The 16,169-nt window shown below is 35.5% G+C and overlaps 1 protein-coding gene across 2 annotated transcripts in view; it reads right to left on the reverse strand.

Annotated features, from left to right (window-relative positions):
• Positions 1–15,708, reverse strand: part of LOC123707586 (RNA-binding protein MEX3B) — a 36,242-nt gene extending 20,534 nt beyond the window's left edge. For both annotated transcript variants that reach the window (XM_045657753.1, XM_045657752.1), the window contains exon 1: positions 15,312–15,708. In XM_045657753.1, the coding sequence (XP_045513709.1) occupies positions 15,312–15,552 (241 nt within the window). In that variant the 5' untranslated portion in view covers positions 15,553–15,708. The remainder of the gene's footprint in view (positions 1–15,311) is intronic.
• Between the last annotated feature and the right edge of the window lie 461 nt (positions 15,709–16,169).

The raw sequence follows: 16,169 nt of genomic DNA on the forward strand, positions 1-16,169 counted from the left end.
ACGCAGCCCCGCGCGTGGCGAATACAAAGTGACTCACGATATGAGCCCGGGTCAACATTAAATTATAGGCCTATTGCTCGAACATTCTATTCATATTTGTCGTGGCTATTTCTGTTCTTTTTATTATGTCCAAAATGCCTGTAAGGCGGAAGCTTTCATAAAAGTTAATATTTTAATCCTCTGTGATCACGATGTGTAAATAAATGAATGATAAGATCCATACGCAAGAATAAATTAAGGACTTGAATTACAAATGAAATCCAATTATAGTAAATTTATATCGATTCTTAACAAATTGATGATAAGCCCGTAGCGTATAACACGTATCGCAAAGTTGACAACCTCCAAACGAGTTTTAAGATAAACGAAGAAAACACATCACGAGCCTCATTTGGGTAGATATGCTAGTCTTATTGCAATGCTATAGAGCCCATTCTTCTCGAATTATTGATTTATGTTGGAATTATCGGAATTATTAAGCAAAAATTGGAAAGCAAGGGCGCGTCCACTCCAAGAGTTCGCGATCGGCGCGGTTTCGACAGACGCCGATATAATCATGCGAACTGATTAAATCCTTTAAGATGTGATAAAAAGTAATGAACGAATTCACGCCGGTTGTCATTACCGCAGAGTATAACTCGAGGTTTGCAGCAGTAAAATTAAAAACGCGTAAAGGCAACTTTGCCCGCCAACTTCAATTAGATTTCGCGAAAGGTGAACAATAAGAAATAAAATCTGATCTTTTACGATCGTTCTGTCAGCCGTCGGTCAGCCGAGATGATCGTAAACTCGGGAATGCAACGGGTTCGATGATGCTAAAAAACCAAGAGTTAAGCAACGAAGAATGACTGAAATTATTTTGGGGTAGTGTATAGAAAGTAGGTCACTCGCGATTCAACGGCCGAGCTTCAACTGATTTCGCTGGAGACGACACGACATACATAATATATAAAACAAAAGCTCCCCGACACCCGATGAAACTTTTAAGCAGTAGTTTTGTGAAATACGTATCGACATAGATTTTATTTATGCTGATCGCTGATCCGATTCAGTGCAAATTTTGATTTGGAAACAACGGAGGCAATCGTCCCACAAGAATACACGCGGAATGCAAAACGGAATCTCGCTCTGTCTTTGTTGCGGATTCCCAGACGTCGGCGACAGCGAGGTAAAAAGCGGTCACATACACCGCCTTATAAATTATGAACTTCGGCGGTTATTAGTCGACAAAATGACAGGGGCGCGGGGTTGTAGTGCCCATAGTGACGCCGCTTTACCGTTACAAAACCTAGCGCGTCTTGTAAAAGGTAAAAACGAGCGAAGGGCGTTAGGGTCGAATATCCAGTTGCGCGACTCCTTTCTTGCCCTTTCTTGATTTAAATTCGAGGTCGTTAGGGCCCCAACAGGAGCGAATAAAGGGTTCGCGTTCGTTGTAGCTACAAAGCGACTAAAGCAAATCGAATCACAATAAGGCCTAAAGAGAAAAGCTGTTTCAACGGTCGATTTTGAAGAATAATAATCATTGTGAGAAAAAACATAAAATTCGTTATATTGTTATCGACTGACATAATGAACCTCCCAAGGAATAAAGCCAGCTCGTAAGTACAAGAGTGCTTTTCAGTAAGAATAGCTATGTAAACATGATTAATCGATTACGCAATTATCTACAAGGCATTCTTTTAAGAGTAATCTCTTGCATTCTATTTACGTCGATATATTTTATTGTTGGTCAATAATTCTTGACAGGAATATAAATAACAACCGAGTGTATAACGTCCGAGAAAATGATAAAGATATTTATTCGTACATAAATAGAGATAGAGGGTCGTACGCATCTCACCAGGGTAGGTCGGGATTTCGGGAGATTGTCAGCCGTTTTTTTTTAATAAAACAAACGGGCAGGAAAGCTCACCTGATGTTAAGTGATAACGCCGCGTATAGACACTTTCAAAGTCAGACGGCTCGCGAGTGCTTTTAAGAATTGGTTCGGTCATTTCTTGATGGACCCTAAGTCGAATTGGTCCCGAAATACTTCCGTGGATAGTCGGTTAAAAAACGCTCAGTTCTGGAACGGAATATTATGGTGATGCATACATGATTAAGAAATCGAGAGATAATTGATACGGTGCAATGGGGCGCTTCGACCTTGAATACACGTATTGTTTTCGCCCATTCGTCTGCTCAGAGGTCAACACCGCTTAGACTGCCATTGCGGACTATATAATCAGCTTAATATCATCAAGTAAGCTCAATTTGACCTCCACGTTACTCATTTTACCTTGATATCGTGTGGCATATTTATATCTTCATATATTATTAGGTTATATTATTATAATATTGGGTGTTGTCATGGGGTGGTTTAGTAGAAAATTCAAATCTATATATAATTATTTGTCTTAAAGTCCGTTGATTTTTTTCCTTACAAGATATACGAAATGCAGAGGTTGTGAAATTGCGTGCGAGTTGCGACCGCAAGACATCCGGCGGACAATACGTATGCGCAGACCGGATGAAAGCTCGCCGGATGCACGTAATACTCAACTTAGATCGACCCTGTTTTATACATTTATTGGTAAGCTCTAGTAATCATTTGTGGTCCTGCCTTATGTCTCGGAAAACATAATTATTTTACTAGCCTTTCAGCGCGTGGATTATATATATATCTCGCTTGGCTATTATATATGCCAAGCGAGATTCCTTATGTTTTGAGTATATAAACGTTTTTGTTTTAATAAAATATATAATTATTATATACGAAAAACCAGGGTCGATGTAGAAAGCCATATAAATAGAACATACTAGGAGAATATAGCAGCGTAAGAGATATCAAATGAAGCGGTCTATCACGGCTCGTTACCGCAGAACTAGGGAAGCCATGGATGTGTGGGAGCATAGCAGGTTTGTCTATTATGACATCGAGACTGGGTTTATTTCTATTTTGTTTTTATTATACGGCTCAAGATTGAATATCACGTCAGCAAATTCCATTTTAAACAAAGGAATAAGTTTCGCTAAAATTTACAAATACATATGTATAATATTATTTTATAAGAAAACACTTTCGATTACACGTGGAAACCTATTTCATTTCTACAGTTTCATTTTTGCATGTAGCACTTTTGTGATTCAAAACTTGCTTGTGACAACAATGCAAAGAAAACATTGCTTTTGTTTTCATATATACCTAAACCGTTATCAACAAATGAATGTCAAATCTATTATATGTGAAATATAATATTTAACGGTTACCTATAGGAAACCTATTTATTTTGACCTTCAGAACTGATAGGTTAATTGCTGAGAGATTAGCTTTTGGCGGTTTTTTAAACTCAATGATTCATAATTATATACCTAGCTCAAAAATCGCAGAACCTGTCATTAAGCTATACAAATAATTACTTAGGTACAATCAATCTTAATATGGCAGTAATAGTAACATGTTCAGTATTACCTGTGTCAAAAACCAAATTAACTTTTTACGGTTTCGAGTCGAGTCCGTTTAGAAATCGACACCTACGATCGATTAATGTGAGTTTCGTAATTCCTGTAATAAATTACACAATATGCCCGAACCAATTTAATTTTTAAACTCATATTCAAACATTGAAAAATTAAAGCAATTATAAGTAAATATAATAAGCTCGATAAAGCAAACTATAATATTATTTAAATAACATCAATCACCGAACCGTTCAAATATAATTTATGGGGCAGCAAATCAAAAAGTTCGGTATATTTCATCCACTAATTCTCATCTAAAAAATGTTACTCTGCAACTTGAGAATTAAGATTAATATCGATATTTTTTGTGAGTGAATCAACCCGATGATTACGATTTGAGGTCATTAAGAACCTCGCGTGTGACCCGCGAGTGCAGATGCAATGATGCAATATAACAAAATCATTCTTACATACCACCCAAGAATGAAACTAACAAAAAAATACAATTATTTTAGTTTAATTTTTTTTTAATTAACTACTTTTTCCTTCCTGTTAAAATACGTCCACAATTGGTCATCGTTTTCCCATTATTTTTAATGTATTTTGTTTATTTTTTGCATACTATATTATATCAAAGTGTATTGAAACTACAAAAGTGACGTACGTAAACACAATCGTATCGTATTGCAGTTTTGCTATCCTGAATTCTGAACTATCATTCATTTGTCAAGTTTTGACAGTTCACAGATTAATAATTGCTAATTTGTTACATGCATATTGCCTAAAACAACGGATGTACCGTACGAGAATCGAAACTAGCGTATTAGAATAATAAGATAATGATACGTCTGGCTAAGCGATCCGACGAATTGGCGCGGTTTTTTTCACCATCAATGTTGCCATGTCTGCTCTTCTGATTTCTTCCCGCCCAGTTAACTAGTTCAAGGTTATTTTACATGTCACGAACGTGAATGGACGGCTTTATATTAATTCGCTATAGGTCATCGTAGGTCGCAGGGGTCACCCGAACGCTATAAAACACAGCATCATGTATCATAATTATTTGAAAACATATTTTAATTTCAATTTAAATAATTTTTGTTCGACTTTTTCGTTAATTTATAATATTCATTGTTAGTTTTGACAGATGAAATATATAGACCGTTCCAATAAAATACATTTAAAATTAATTAGGTACAGATTATGATAAAAAGTTTCGGATTCCGAATGAGGTTTTAATTGTTACAAATAATGCAAAAAATCAACGGATGACGGCGACATTAAGTTATTTTGTAACAGAGTGCATTGCACTGGGAATTGACCGCTTTAAGATCCGCACGCAGCACGGAGGGCGCGACCAAACCTAATCGGACCATAAACAATTATTCGAATTTTATATATGCCACGTGACCACTACTTTACGAAACTTAACCATATTATTTATATTGGTCCAATAATCCTAATTGAATATATAAGTTCAAGTCCATTTTTAAACATATTGTTTAAAAATCTAAGTTATAATAATTAAATAAATCTCTTATTTTTTATACACAAACATTTTAAGCACATATTTTTAGAATTGAACATTAGGCACACAACATTTAGAACATTAGGAATGAGGCATTAATAAAAAATACATAACAATAAGTACCAGGTAGTCATAACGTTAAAGTGCAAACTCTTAAACTTTCCAATGAAGTGCGAGTGATAAAGTAAGTGATGACGCCACCGTAGCTCGTAGGTCAGTGAGAATGCTTACGTATTGTTAGTATTTTATTAGACTGAATGGCCGGTATTATATTAGTTATCGTTACGTTCAAGTGTCGAATTTTAAAACAATTATGCGTCTAATAAAATGTTCTGTTATATTATGTATTTCTGGTATTATGTTTCGATTTCTTATTTGTATTTTTGTTCTAAAAATTGCGCGTAGTATATAGTCTAATCTGGTTACAATTTTGCCTGATTAATAAATTACAAGCCAAAATCTTATTTGAATTACAAAACATAGGACATCTTAATTAAAACCATCGAAGCGTTATAAATGGCATTTACCTACTAGCTACATGAGACGACCACCTCACTGCGTCCGCGCAAAGTCACTTACAAGTCACATTGTTAAAAAACAGGCCACCAGGGAACTAATAGCCCAAGAGCTGAAAAACTTCCTAATCAATTTAATCGTAATCATGATCATGTACACATCACCACGCCTGATTCATTAAGTTTTAGGCAAAAGTCAATTTTAATACTCTGATAACGCTGTTGATATGATTGATATATACAAGTTTTTTTATAATACTACGATTTATTATTCCATTCAATTCATAATTATTATACTGACATACCAATAACAGCCAGCTCTTAGCCTAAAAGTCATCGGTGTGAACATTATTTTAGAGCATGTATGCAAAATATCAAAATATCTGTCAACCGGTCGGTCTTTGATCTGCGGCGCAGTGAACGCGACCCCAGACTTGTCTAATCACACGGATAACGCGATCTTTATCTTATTTAGCAAATTTTATATATTTGTTACCAATTTTAAAAATCAAGAGAATATTCCTTGTAATCATTGTAACCTGGTAGCTTTTCTGTTTTATCTATGAAAATATTGATAAGGGAATATTAATTGAGAGCATTTATTAAATAATAATATCTGACAAAAAGTAATAAAAAGTACATACTACACAGGCTTCGAACATTTACAAAGTACATCTTAAAGTTATGAGTTTATGACATTTATGGCTAAAGCGAGAAAAATGAGGCCACTTAACAATTTCATGGTCGGAAATGTTACATTTTTTATTCATCGAAGGCATGACGTTATTAGTTTTTCGTCTTAAAACGATAAACATCTTAATTGTTATAGAAATAAATAGTTCGGCATCTTCAAACCATTGCAACGTGACCTCAAATGAGTAAAATACAATGGTTATTTATTAGGAGGCAGGTACGCGAGAGAGGTCACATTAAATCGGTTTCTAATTCAGTTTTTGGAAAACGGACAGGGTTGCCACTTGCAAACAAATAACATATTTAGAAGTTCTTTTATACAATATACATATTTAATACTTTAGCGTCAAACTTTATTTATGTAGTAAATCAAAGCTTAAATAAAATCATTTATATATTTTATTGTTTGCTAGGGACGACTCCTCCTACAGATCTATAACTTATTCTTGTAATAGTCTAGCATTGGGTTGGGGTAACCCTAGCATACCATTCAATGTACAGAATTAGACGATCTGCGGCGATTTTTATAAGAAAATATGTTGTCGGCATTTTAATGACAAAACGTACGATATTTGAACATCGATATCGCATATTTATTGCCTTTGTTGCCAACGTGAACGCCCTCTCATATTAAAAACGTGATTTATAGTTGATACATGTTTGTCGAAGGTGGTCCCATTTAATTGGCCACGTCACAGATGGAGAAATGATAGGTGTCCTAAGAAAGGACTGCTCTGGAAATATAGCTGAAGATACTAGTCATCTCCCGCGGGAATCAGCCCCACCAATTAAGAGAAGTATGTTTCTGTGTCAACACTTGATCAAAGTCTTTCTAGCCTTTTGCTAAAATTTAGGTTAAGTTAGAATACAGGGCACATTTAAGCGACAATATCAAATCCCAACTTTCACTACTTCTCGTCAGACGCACTCATTTTCCAATCGTTAAACATTAAAAACAATATGGCGGAGAACAAAGCGAGCGTACGCGCAAAAACAAGATCGGTTTAAAGTTGCGAATAAAAAACAATTTCCAAGAAGCGTTGACCGACTCGCCAATTATAATAAAATTGTTGTTCAATACCGCCGACGAAGTAGCCATTTAACATAATATTTGATCAATAAAATCAATTCAAATCAAATTTATATTGTATTTGACATCAGTTGTATTAATTGAAATGTTAAAGTATAGGAAGATAAAGACTTTATAGCTAAAATCAAACGGATTGTCGCAAAAGGATCGATGTTCCCGATGCGTCGCGAGCCTCGAACCGATTCTAAGGATTATTACAGTGGAATGCCGCTCTGCAGCTCTCGCTTTTCGAGCACCCGCCTCACTCAACCCGTGATATAATCGTTTTATAGTTTATTTAATTTAATACTCGTTTTAAATGGAGTCGTATCCATTTTGAAATAATCGATTAAGTGCAAAAGTCACGTCATTAATTCGAGTATTGAATGGCGCTTTTTCCAATTATCTATAACCCCAAATTACAGGTTGAATGCGTGTGCCATTCTCAAGTACTTTCTTAGTCCCGAGGTGTCAGTACTCAGTGCGTAGTGAATTCATGCTGTTTTATTTTGGATGTATTTATGTCATTAAAGCAAGCCACGTATGCACGTTTAGTGCGGAATGGATGTTTCGTACCAGGTTTACATAAGTGTGCGTCTGTAAAAACTTGAGAGTTCACCATCGACAGGTGCATACGGCAGATGTTGGCGGCGACGCAATTCGTGAAAACGGTATGTATATTGTATATACATAAGTTATGTATGTATAGATTATGTTTTCATACGTTTGTATGTTAGCAGTTAAGTGGGAATTATGATCAACAGATGTGAAATTTTATTACTTCTATACGATTTTATTACTGCAGGCAAATAAATATTAGTATGGTAATGTTCAGTTAACATATTTTGTATAAGTTAATTTATGTCCTAGTAAAAACCTTCCAAAATAATACGCCAGTAATATAATCACGTTATAACATATAGTTACATTTGTTTTGTAACACCCCTCAATAGATGGCGCACAACTGACTTTAGAGCGACCACTGACATGGAACGCTTAGTGCAAAACCGCTATACATGTTCTTGAATATTTGTTAATCTATAAATATACTCGTCATAACGAAGGTTAACTTGTACAAGACTCCTTTTCTCGATCTTTAATTACCTTATGGCAGGTGGCGTATGCGCTTTTCAGCGAAAACGGGTATTCAATAATAATTAATGACGCGGAATAATGGGCCAGCATGCGAGACGAAAATCTAAAGGCGACACGCATCGAACTGCAACACGATATGGCGATATCGGGCATTTTACATTTTCACGAGGGAAATATCGCCTTACCGCCACCCACTGTTTACTTTTTAACCTCTATGAAACCTATGTGACCCTGGTTTTAGCGTAGCGTTTGCAGTGTTTCTTATACAAGACTGTGTTTTAAGTATTTATTACTCATTATTTTATATTTAAGTTTACTATTTAGAAAGATGAACGTTACTAAACGCCTCACCATTTAATTTAGAGATAGGTGCAGGTAGAATTTAACTGCAGGTAAGCTTTTACAAGAAACGAAAGAAACCCAACATAATAACAGCTCGAAGCGATTGGAACAAAACATTTCCATACAAAGGATTTAACAATACAGATAACATTCTTTTGTGACTTTTAAAATGCGTTAAAATCGGCACTTCATTGAGTAATTACTTGATTTTCTTAAGTTATTGAACCTCCGGTGATAACCCGACGTCCGTTACATTTACTAGAATCGGCTTTTAAAAAATAAATTATTCTGGGAATTTTAATATATGCATGTATTTTCAAACTTCAAAATTTATAAACGATAAAACGTGTTTTTAAAGTATTAGCTGAGTTATCTGTATTAAAGAAAGCTTGTATACGACAGCTGTGAAGTTAAGATAACAGTGACAAACAAATTACTCCGCAATCATCATGACCCAAAAACGTTACCTGGTCTTGCCATACAAAAAATAATTACGCTTATCACTAATAAACTCGGTTCTGTTCATTAATGAGTCTTAAACTTATTTCCTAGTATAATCAAAATGCCACAAATTTATTTTAAATACAATGGAGGAATAATGTCGATTAATAGTACCACATACGATTGATTTCACTTAGGCAGTAATAAACCTATGTGTTAGAAAGTAGCAATTAGCATAATTTTCTTCGTATCATTGAAGTTACCAAATAAATAGTAAATCAATAAAGTTATACTTAGACCCTCTATTTACGCTTTCAATATTAGCGACTATCAATGGATTGTAGAATATTGTTTAGAAATTGTAAATGATAAATTTAGATACGTATTAAACTAATACTTCTCGTAATAAAAAATTCTTAAACTTACTAGTAATTTAAATTAGGTACCTAAAACAATGGAATTATAACTTAAAAGTTCGTTAGAACAACTTTATAAATGTAAATTGTAACGAAAGGGTAATCCAAAGAATTAACCCTAACGAAAAACGTATTTCTTGTAACAACAATAGCGGCACTAGGTGACCGTTGCCTAAACGCACGTTAAAAACGTAAAACGCAGCTGTCATCCACTTTGTTATTGCCCTTTCGCTGATCGACGACGCGCATACGCAACGCGTTTAGGTACACGCACCAATTCGAACACTCTTACTTTCATGTTTGTTGACGTTTCAGTTTGAGATAAATGTTCATACTCCGCAACAATTATTATTTACATTATTTACACAAGTCAACGCACGTAGAATATGAAAATAAAAAAAATATTTAAAAGTCAATGGTATAATTTAACCACGTATGTAGGAAGTAATTTGCACGTTAATGTACGGTTTACACAATGGATTTTGTTTTATAATAACATGCTACAAGAGTTTTATTTTTAATCGATTAATGGTATGGTAACGAATTAATATCAGGAAGTCCTTTCGTTTTGTTCGTATATACTAAATTTGCAACTAATTCTCGATATATACCGAAATTATTTTTTATTGTATGCATGTATTATAATGAAATACCAATGTGACAAGAAATTGTGACTAATATAAGATAATAATTGATTCGGTGTTGGTCGTAAATTAATCGTAATAATGATATACTAAAACCCTGTTAAAAATCTTAATATTTTTAAAGACTGCATGTTATCAGTAAATTTTTCCGACATTCAACAGTTAGACGAACAGGTGGGGCTCGCCCGTTGCAAGACACTTTATCGTTAAGACGGTTATAAGCAGATGGCAAAGGTAACGTTAACTTAACCGATAAGATGCAACATGAACTTGTAATAGTATTTCTAGTCAAATATTTAACGGACAACATATATTAACGTAGATGCAAAGAGTAACACGTCTTGAAATTAAAATTAAAGCGCTCGATAACAGTACAATTATATTAATCATTCTTAAATGATTTTATTCTTAATACATGACAGATAATTGGTGTGAACAAAAACTAGTTAGTCAGGTTATTGTTAAATATCAATTGGAGCAGTAAATCCACATGTGTCACTACCATCAACTAGGCAGGGTACATTATTTTACCAACAACTTTTCGCACATCTGCGTTCTACGGCATTTGACTCGATGGCATTAACATCGTATCCTGTCATTAAACCTTTATAAGAAACTGAACAACTATTTTTTCCATTACAATAACGCGCTCCGCGACAAATACTTTAATCTCGAACAGAAATGACTAGCTTACAGTTTTGTAAAAAAGAATAATGAAGAAACCCGAAGGATAACTTATTACAGTCTACGGAGTGAATCGAAATGGGAGTGAGTCTAATTCGCAGCGGCGCCTGACAGCCTGAGATGGATTGTTGTCAACATTAGTGCGAGGAGCATATCGACTCGTCGCTTTATAATACGCTCACTAACACCATACCAACAAACACTTGAACCGCGACTCATTTAAACAGAAATAAATCTAAACATCAACTGCATACGATCTCATTTTCCCAAGCAACATATTGACGTTTAAGACTCAATAACTGTATAATAAATAATCATTCCCGTCCGCAAGTACTCGCCGCGAGTCGACTGGCACTCGATTTCAAACTTAGATGCAAAAGGGCTGAACGTTCATAATTAAACGTAGAAGACAGTTTTTGCTTCGGAACATGGGTTTATTCGTACTGCCGCGGCAATTAGGAAGTCACTCATTAGGATCCCTAAGTTTCGCAGACGTGGGGGTGCCCTCGCGCTGTGTCACACAGAATCTTTCGCAATCCCCATTTGTAGAACAAAAACAAAGAATACAGGGTTAGTGTTTTAATAGAATTTTATTCCATGTGTTTTGTTACACTAATATTACAAAGCAAACAGGAGCGCACTAACTCGACCTGTTCCCAAAACTGGCGCCACAGAGAGCGACAGGGACAGGATGATACATCTGAAAATAAACCTCAAATTCACCGTCTTAGATGCATCCGTAGATCTTATTTCCGAACGCGTGATAAGGATGCAAGATGCGGTTAGCGGCGTCCCAGAATGCATCTGTCAAGATACACAAAAAATGGGGCCATGGAATTTCGGGACGTCTCGGGCAGGACATATGCTCGTTAATTTTTTACTACAGGAGTTTCATTCAAAAATTGTCAACGGCAAGAGATTTGTGTAATCTTGTTAAAGTAATAATAGTGAACAATCAATTTGTTGCCTAATAAAATGAATAAGCCTGGCTTACAACTGGCTGCAAAAATTAAAAAAAAAAACTAAACATTTTCGGTACTACTTTTTAACGTTATATCAACACAAACATTCATTTTCATTTTTATTCTAATAACCATGCATCGCTTGAGGCATTTCCGTTCAATCAAGGAAAGCACGAGTCCCTATTACTAGGCGTGCAGAAGTGAGCAGAAGTTAAAACCTTGACCCTGACTGTGGTGGCGTCGACCGGAACGCACGCTGAGCTACACTGCAAATCTTGATTCCCTCTCACTATCCAACCGCATAGCCAATGTTTGTGGCCTAAGTACATCCCCCGGGCGAGTTTTTGTATTATTTAACTCGGGTTATTATTACCCATGGGAAAAAACAAACTTAATACTTTTTCTTTAAATTAAAAACAATCCAGCTAAGCTACTTACATGCAAAGACAATATACATAATTCTAAGTAATTACGAGGTGGCAACGGTAACTAAAAGTTAAAGGATCAAAAGTAAATTTGGGAGATGTCGGGCTGGCAGTCATTGATGCGGAACCGGTCCTAGACAAGAACCGGCTAGTGACGGACAGGGATGAATTACTCATCGTATACGTTTAGGAACGTTATGTTCATAGATCTTTCATACTTTAAATACCAGACGCGTATAATGAGCCACATAAAATATATTCTAATTAGTTAGCAGGTTTAAGGTAAAAAAGAAATGCTAGTTTAGTTTTGAGGTGTTTTAAGCAGATGTTTCGTGAATTTACTGACCCAGCCGAACTTACAAGATGCAAAACAAAGCGGCACGCCACTACAAATCAAACCAACAAACGTGCCGACAGGATCCGATCGACTTCAGGGACAATCGAACATCGAATCGAGGATCGATTGTCGAGACTTGACAACCGGACGTGACGTCACGCCGTGTCCGCGGGTAAACTCGAGAATTTTAAACAACCTTCTTTTCGTGTATTGAGCTAAACACCATCCGAACACATGTCATTCGAATAAACATTTTGGATTTATCGCCGTATTATCTTAGTGTTAAAGCCTACTATTGAATTGGTTAAAATTATTCAAAGGATGTGTTTTATATTCATGTCATAATTTTAGTTATAAGGTCGTAATTACACGTTGTGCTGAATTTTAACGGTTTTTGAGGCTTTTGTTTGCGAAATCGAAATCATTGTCGTATTTTTTTTATTTTATTTATTAATTCGTTGTAGTGCCAATATTACTTTTAATGCAATGACGAAAGCTCATTAAAATTATTATATATATTAATTTTAATTAAATATTACTCATTTATTCATTTAGTGTTAAACGTTTATAAGTAAACATTGTGTTACTTAAATGAATAAATGATTTTTGAATTAGAACTATTGCGTAATAAAGAAAAAAGTACATTTCTAATCTTAACAGAAAAAAGGACGAAGTAACGAAACCTTGCTGAAATTATTTACTCTTTTCTATTTCTGATGCAATCCCACTAAATAATGACAAAGGGCGTTTATCGCAATACGAACATGAGCTAAGCACAGGTACTTGAACAACTTCAAAAAAAGTCTTCCACATGAAAGAACTTTTATGTATTGAATTTCTTCCAGACGTTATTGTACTTTGGTGGGACTGTGAAGGAATAAATTCTATGGACGATTTTTCTTTTGTCCAGACAGGACGAGAAATTTCATACATAATAAGTTTTTTCAATAGAAATAAATCTTGACCGAGCATTAAATAAAAAAAATAACCAAGTACTCAGAGCATTGAAACAGTCTAAACATGCGTCTAAATTTAGACTAACCTACATTATTATTTCTGTTTATGGAACTTTGTCGCAATGAAGGGCGATCTCTGTCGATTGTGTTATTGGGAACGATGCTGGCGGCTCACATGGACAGGGTTGCATTTTGTTATTTTACGATTTCAGCCAGAGCGAGCGCGTAAATCATACCAAATTATCTTATATTTATATAAATGTAGATTGTGAAATACATTGTGTTTATTAAAAAAATATTCCCTTTTGATACAACGAACTCATTAGGTTTTTTTATTTAGGTTTGAAAAGGTTTTATTATTATGTATCAAACCATACGTTCGTGCAATTAACTATTTGCTTTTTTTATCGTGTAGGCTTGCAACACTATTATTTCGATATCTTATTAACATACGTGCACGGGCATTATTAATCTGCCAAGATTTGAGCAGGAACAGACATGTATACCAACATATCTAGGGTATTGTAAAACAATTGCCGTCAAGTGTAAATAAAGTAACATAACTATGCAAGAAAATAATTATTGGTTCTAGTATTTTATTAATAAAACGTCATAAACGTACCTAAATTTAATATTTTAAAATATATGTTTCGTGCCGGAACCTTGCCTAAAGGGACTCCTTTTAATAATACATTTAGTTATTATATTTTAAGGGTTTTTTTTGTTATTTTAATTTATGTTATTAGTATTACATTAGTATTTAAAAATATCAAATATATTTTTCTAACACGATTTTCAACAAACGTAATTCAGGTAATATAACTATGCAAGAAAATATTTTTTCTAGTATGTATCTTATTGAAAAAGTTTCTAAAACGTCACTAAAATTAATATTTTCAAATAATATATTTCATTATATCAAATATATTATTGTAAAACGATTTTCGTAACATGTAATTGAAGTAAAATAATACTTATGCAATAATTATTTGTTTCTAGTATCCTATTAAAATTGTCTAAACATACCTAAACTTAATATTTTATAATATATATTTCAAAAAACTACCTTCAACTATCAGATCAATCTAAATCACCAGAATATAAATAAACAAAACTTATTTTAGCAGAGTAAGTGACTCGTGTAGGTAGAAAAAAAATTACAAAAAATCACTGCATCCATATTCCAAGTTAAATTGCTCCACTTTGAATTTGACCACGAAATTAACTTTTTTTTGTTGAAATCTAATGCACATTTACAAAAATTAGTCTCAGATAAGGCAGCTTTGTCGGAATTTTTTCAACCTGACCCACTCGAAAAATGCCTACCGACATCCCTTGGGATCATTTTTTGCTAACGGTAACTTTTAATTAGTGGATCCCACTTTTTACAGGCTAACACGTTATGGATGAAGATACAGGCATGGGAACTAGCGACATGCAATTATTTACACATTAATATTTATACAATCACTGCATTCTACGTGCTGTCTACGTATACTACAAAATGCACTACGCCGCAGTCGGACGCATAACGCCAATCGCACGACATATTTGTGAGGGTAAACAAACAGAATGCACGGATGATAAAATGCCTATTCACACTTATATCGTATATTTTCATCAGCCGGCGAATGGCTAATCGAATATAACCTAAGTCGCACGTGCGTCCTGCGCCCTTACAAAAGGGTGGAGTGAGATATCAAATAGTGCTGGGGTACAAAACGTCTTCGCTATTCAACCGGCGACATAACCTCAAATCTTACCTTGTCTACCAACAATTTCGGCGACGTGTTCTGAAGATGGTACTGGCACGCATTCGGTCATATTCTGTGATTTCTTGGTGCGGTCGTCCGGGGGCGGTGCGAATCCCAGAGGACTGGCGAGCGGGTTTGAGGAGGGCAGACTCTCGCCAAAGTTAAGCATGCTCAGCTCGAGCGCGAGCTGGAACGCTCGCTGGTCTTCCACCAGCCCACCTCCGAGCTCTCCGAAGAGGCTTGACGGCATTTCCACTTGTGAAGCAATCTTGTCGGTTGAGAGAGGTCGCCCTCTCGTATCTGTCACTGGGTAAAAAAAGCACGTTCGATCGTGTGGGGTGCCGCGTTTTGTAGCGTAATGTACGTGCACTTAGGTCGGGTCGCGTCGGCAGACTGAATCGCCGGCCGGCCGGCGCGGCATGGCTGGCGCACGCGCTCACCGTCCTCGCCCCGCGCCCCCCGCCCGGGGGTGCACTGCCGCGGCCACCGAGTGCAGCTTCCGCCCGCCCGCCCGAGCACCGCGACACAACCAGGTAACTACTCACTATGCACTTCTATACTTTATACGTACCGTGCGCCTCTACGTGCCTAATTAATTGGTTACATTCGCGGAGAGACAATTGTCCGTGAAACGTTACAACGTCAATAATATGTTCAATCGGGTAAATTAGGTTGTAAATACATACAATAATAAGAGGGCTGGAAGTTTATTTATTTATTTATATTATACAATTTATAGTAAATTCGATCTTAATTAGGTTTTTTTCTATGAGAAATAACATATGTTTTGGTCTGGATAGGTTTCATCACCTATATACCTCAAATTATATGGAAAATCCAAACGTCAGTAGCAATCGATTTTAAAGA

Source organism: Pieris brassicae, chromosome 3, assembly GCF_905147105.1.
Source record: "Pieris brassicae chromosome 3, ilPieBrab1.1, whole genome shotgun sequence".
NCBI lineage: Eukaryota > Metazoa > Arthropoda > Insecta > Lepidoptera > Pieridae > Pieris > Pieris brassicae.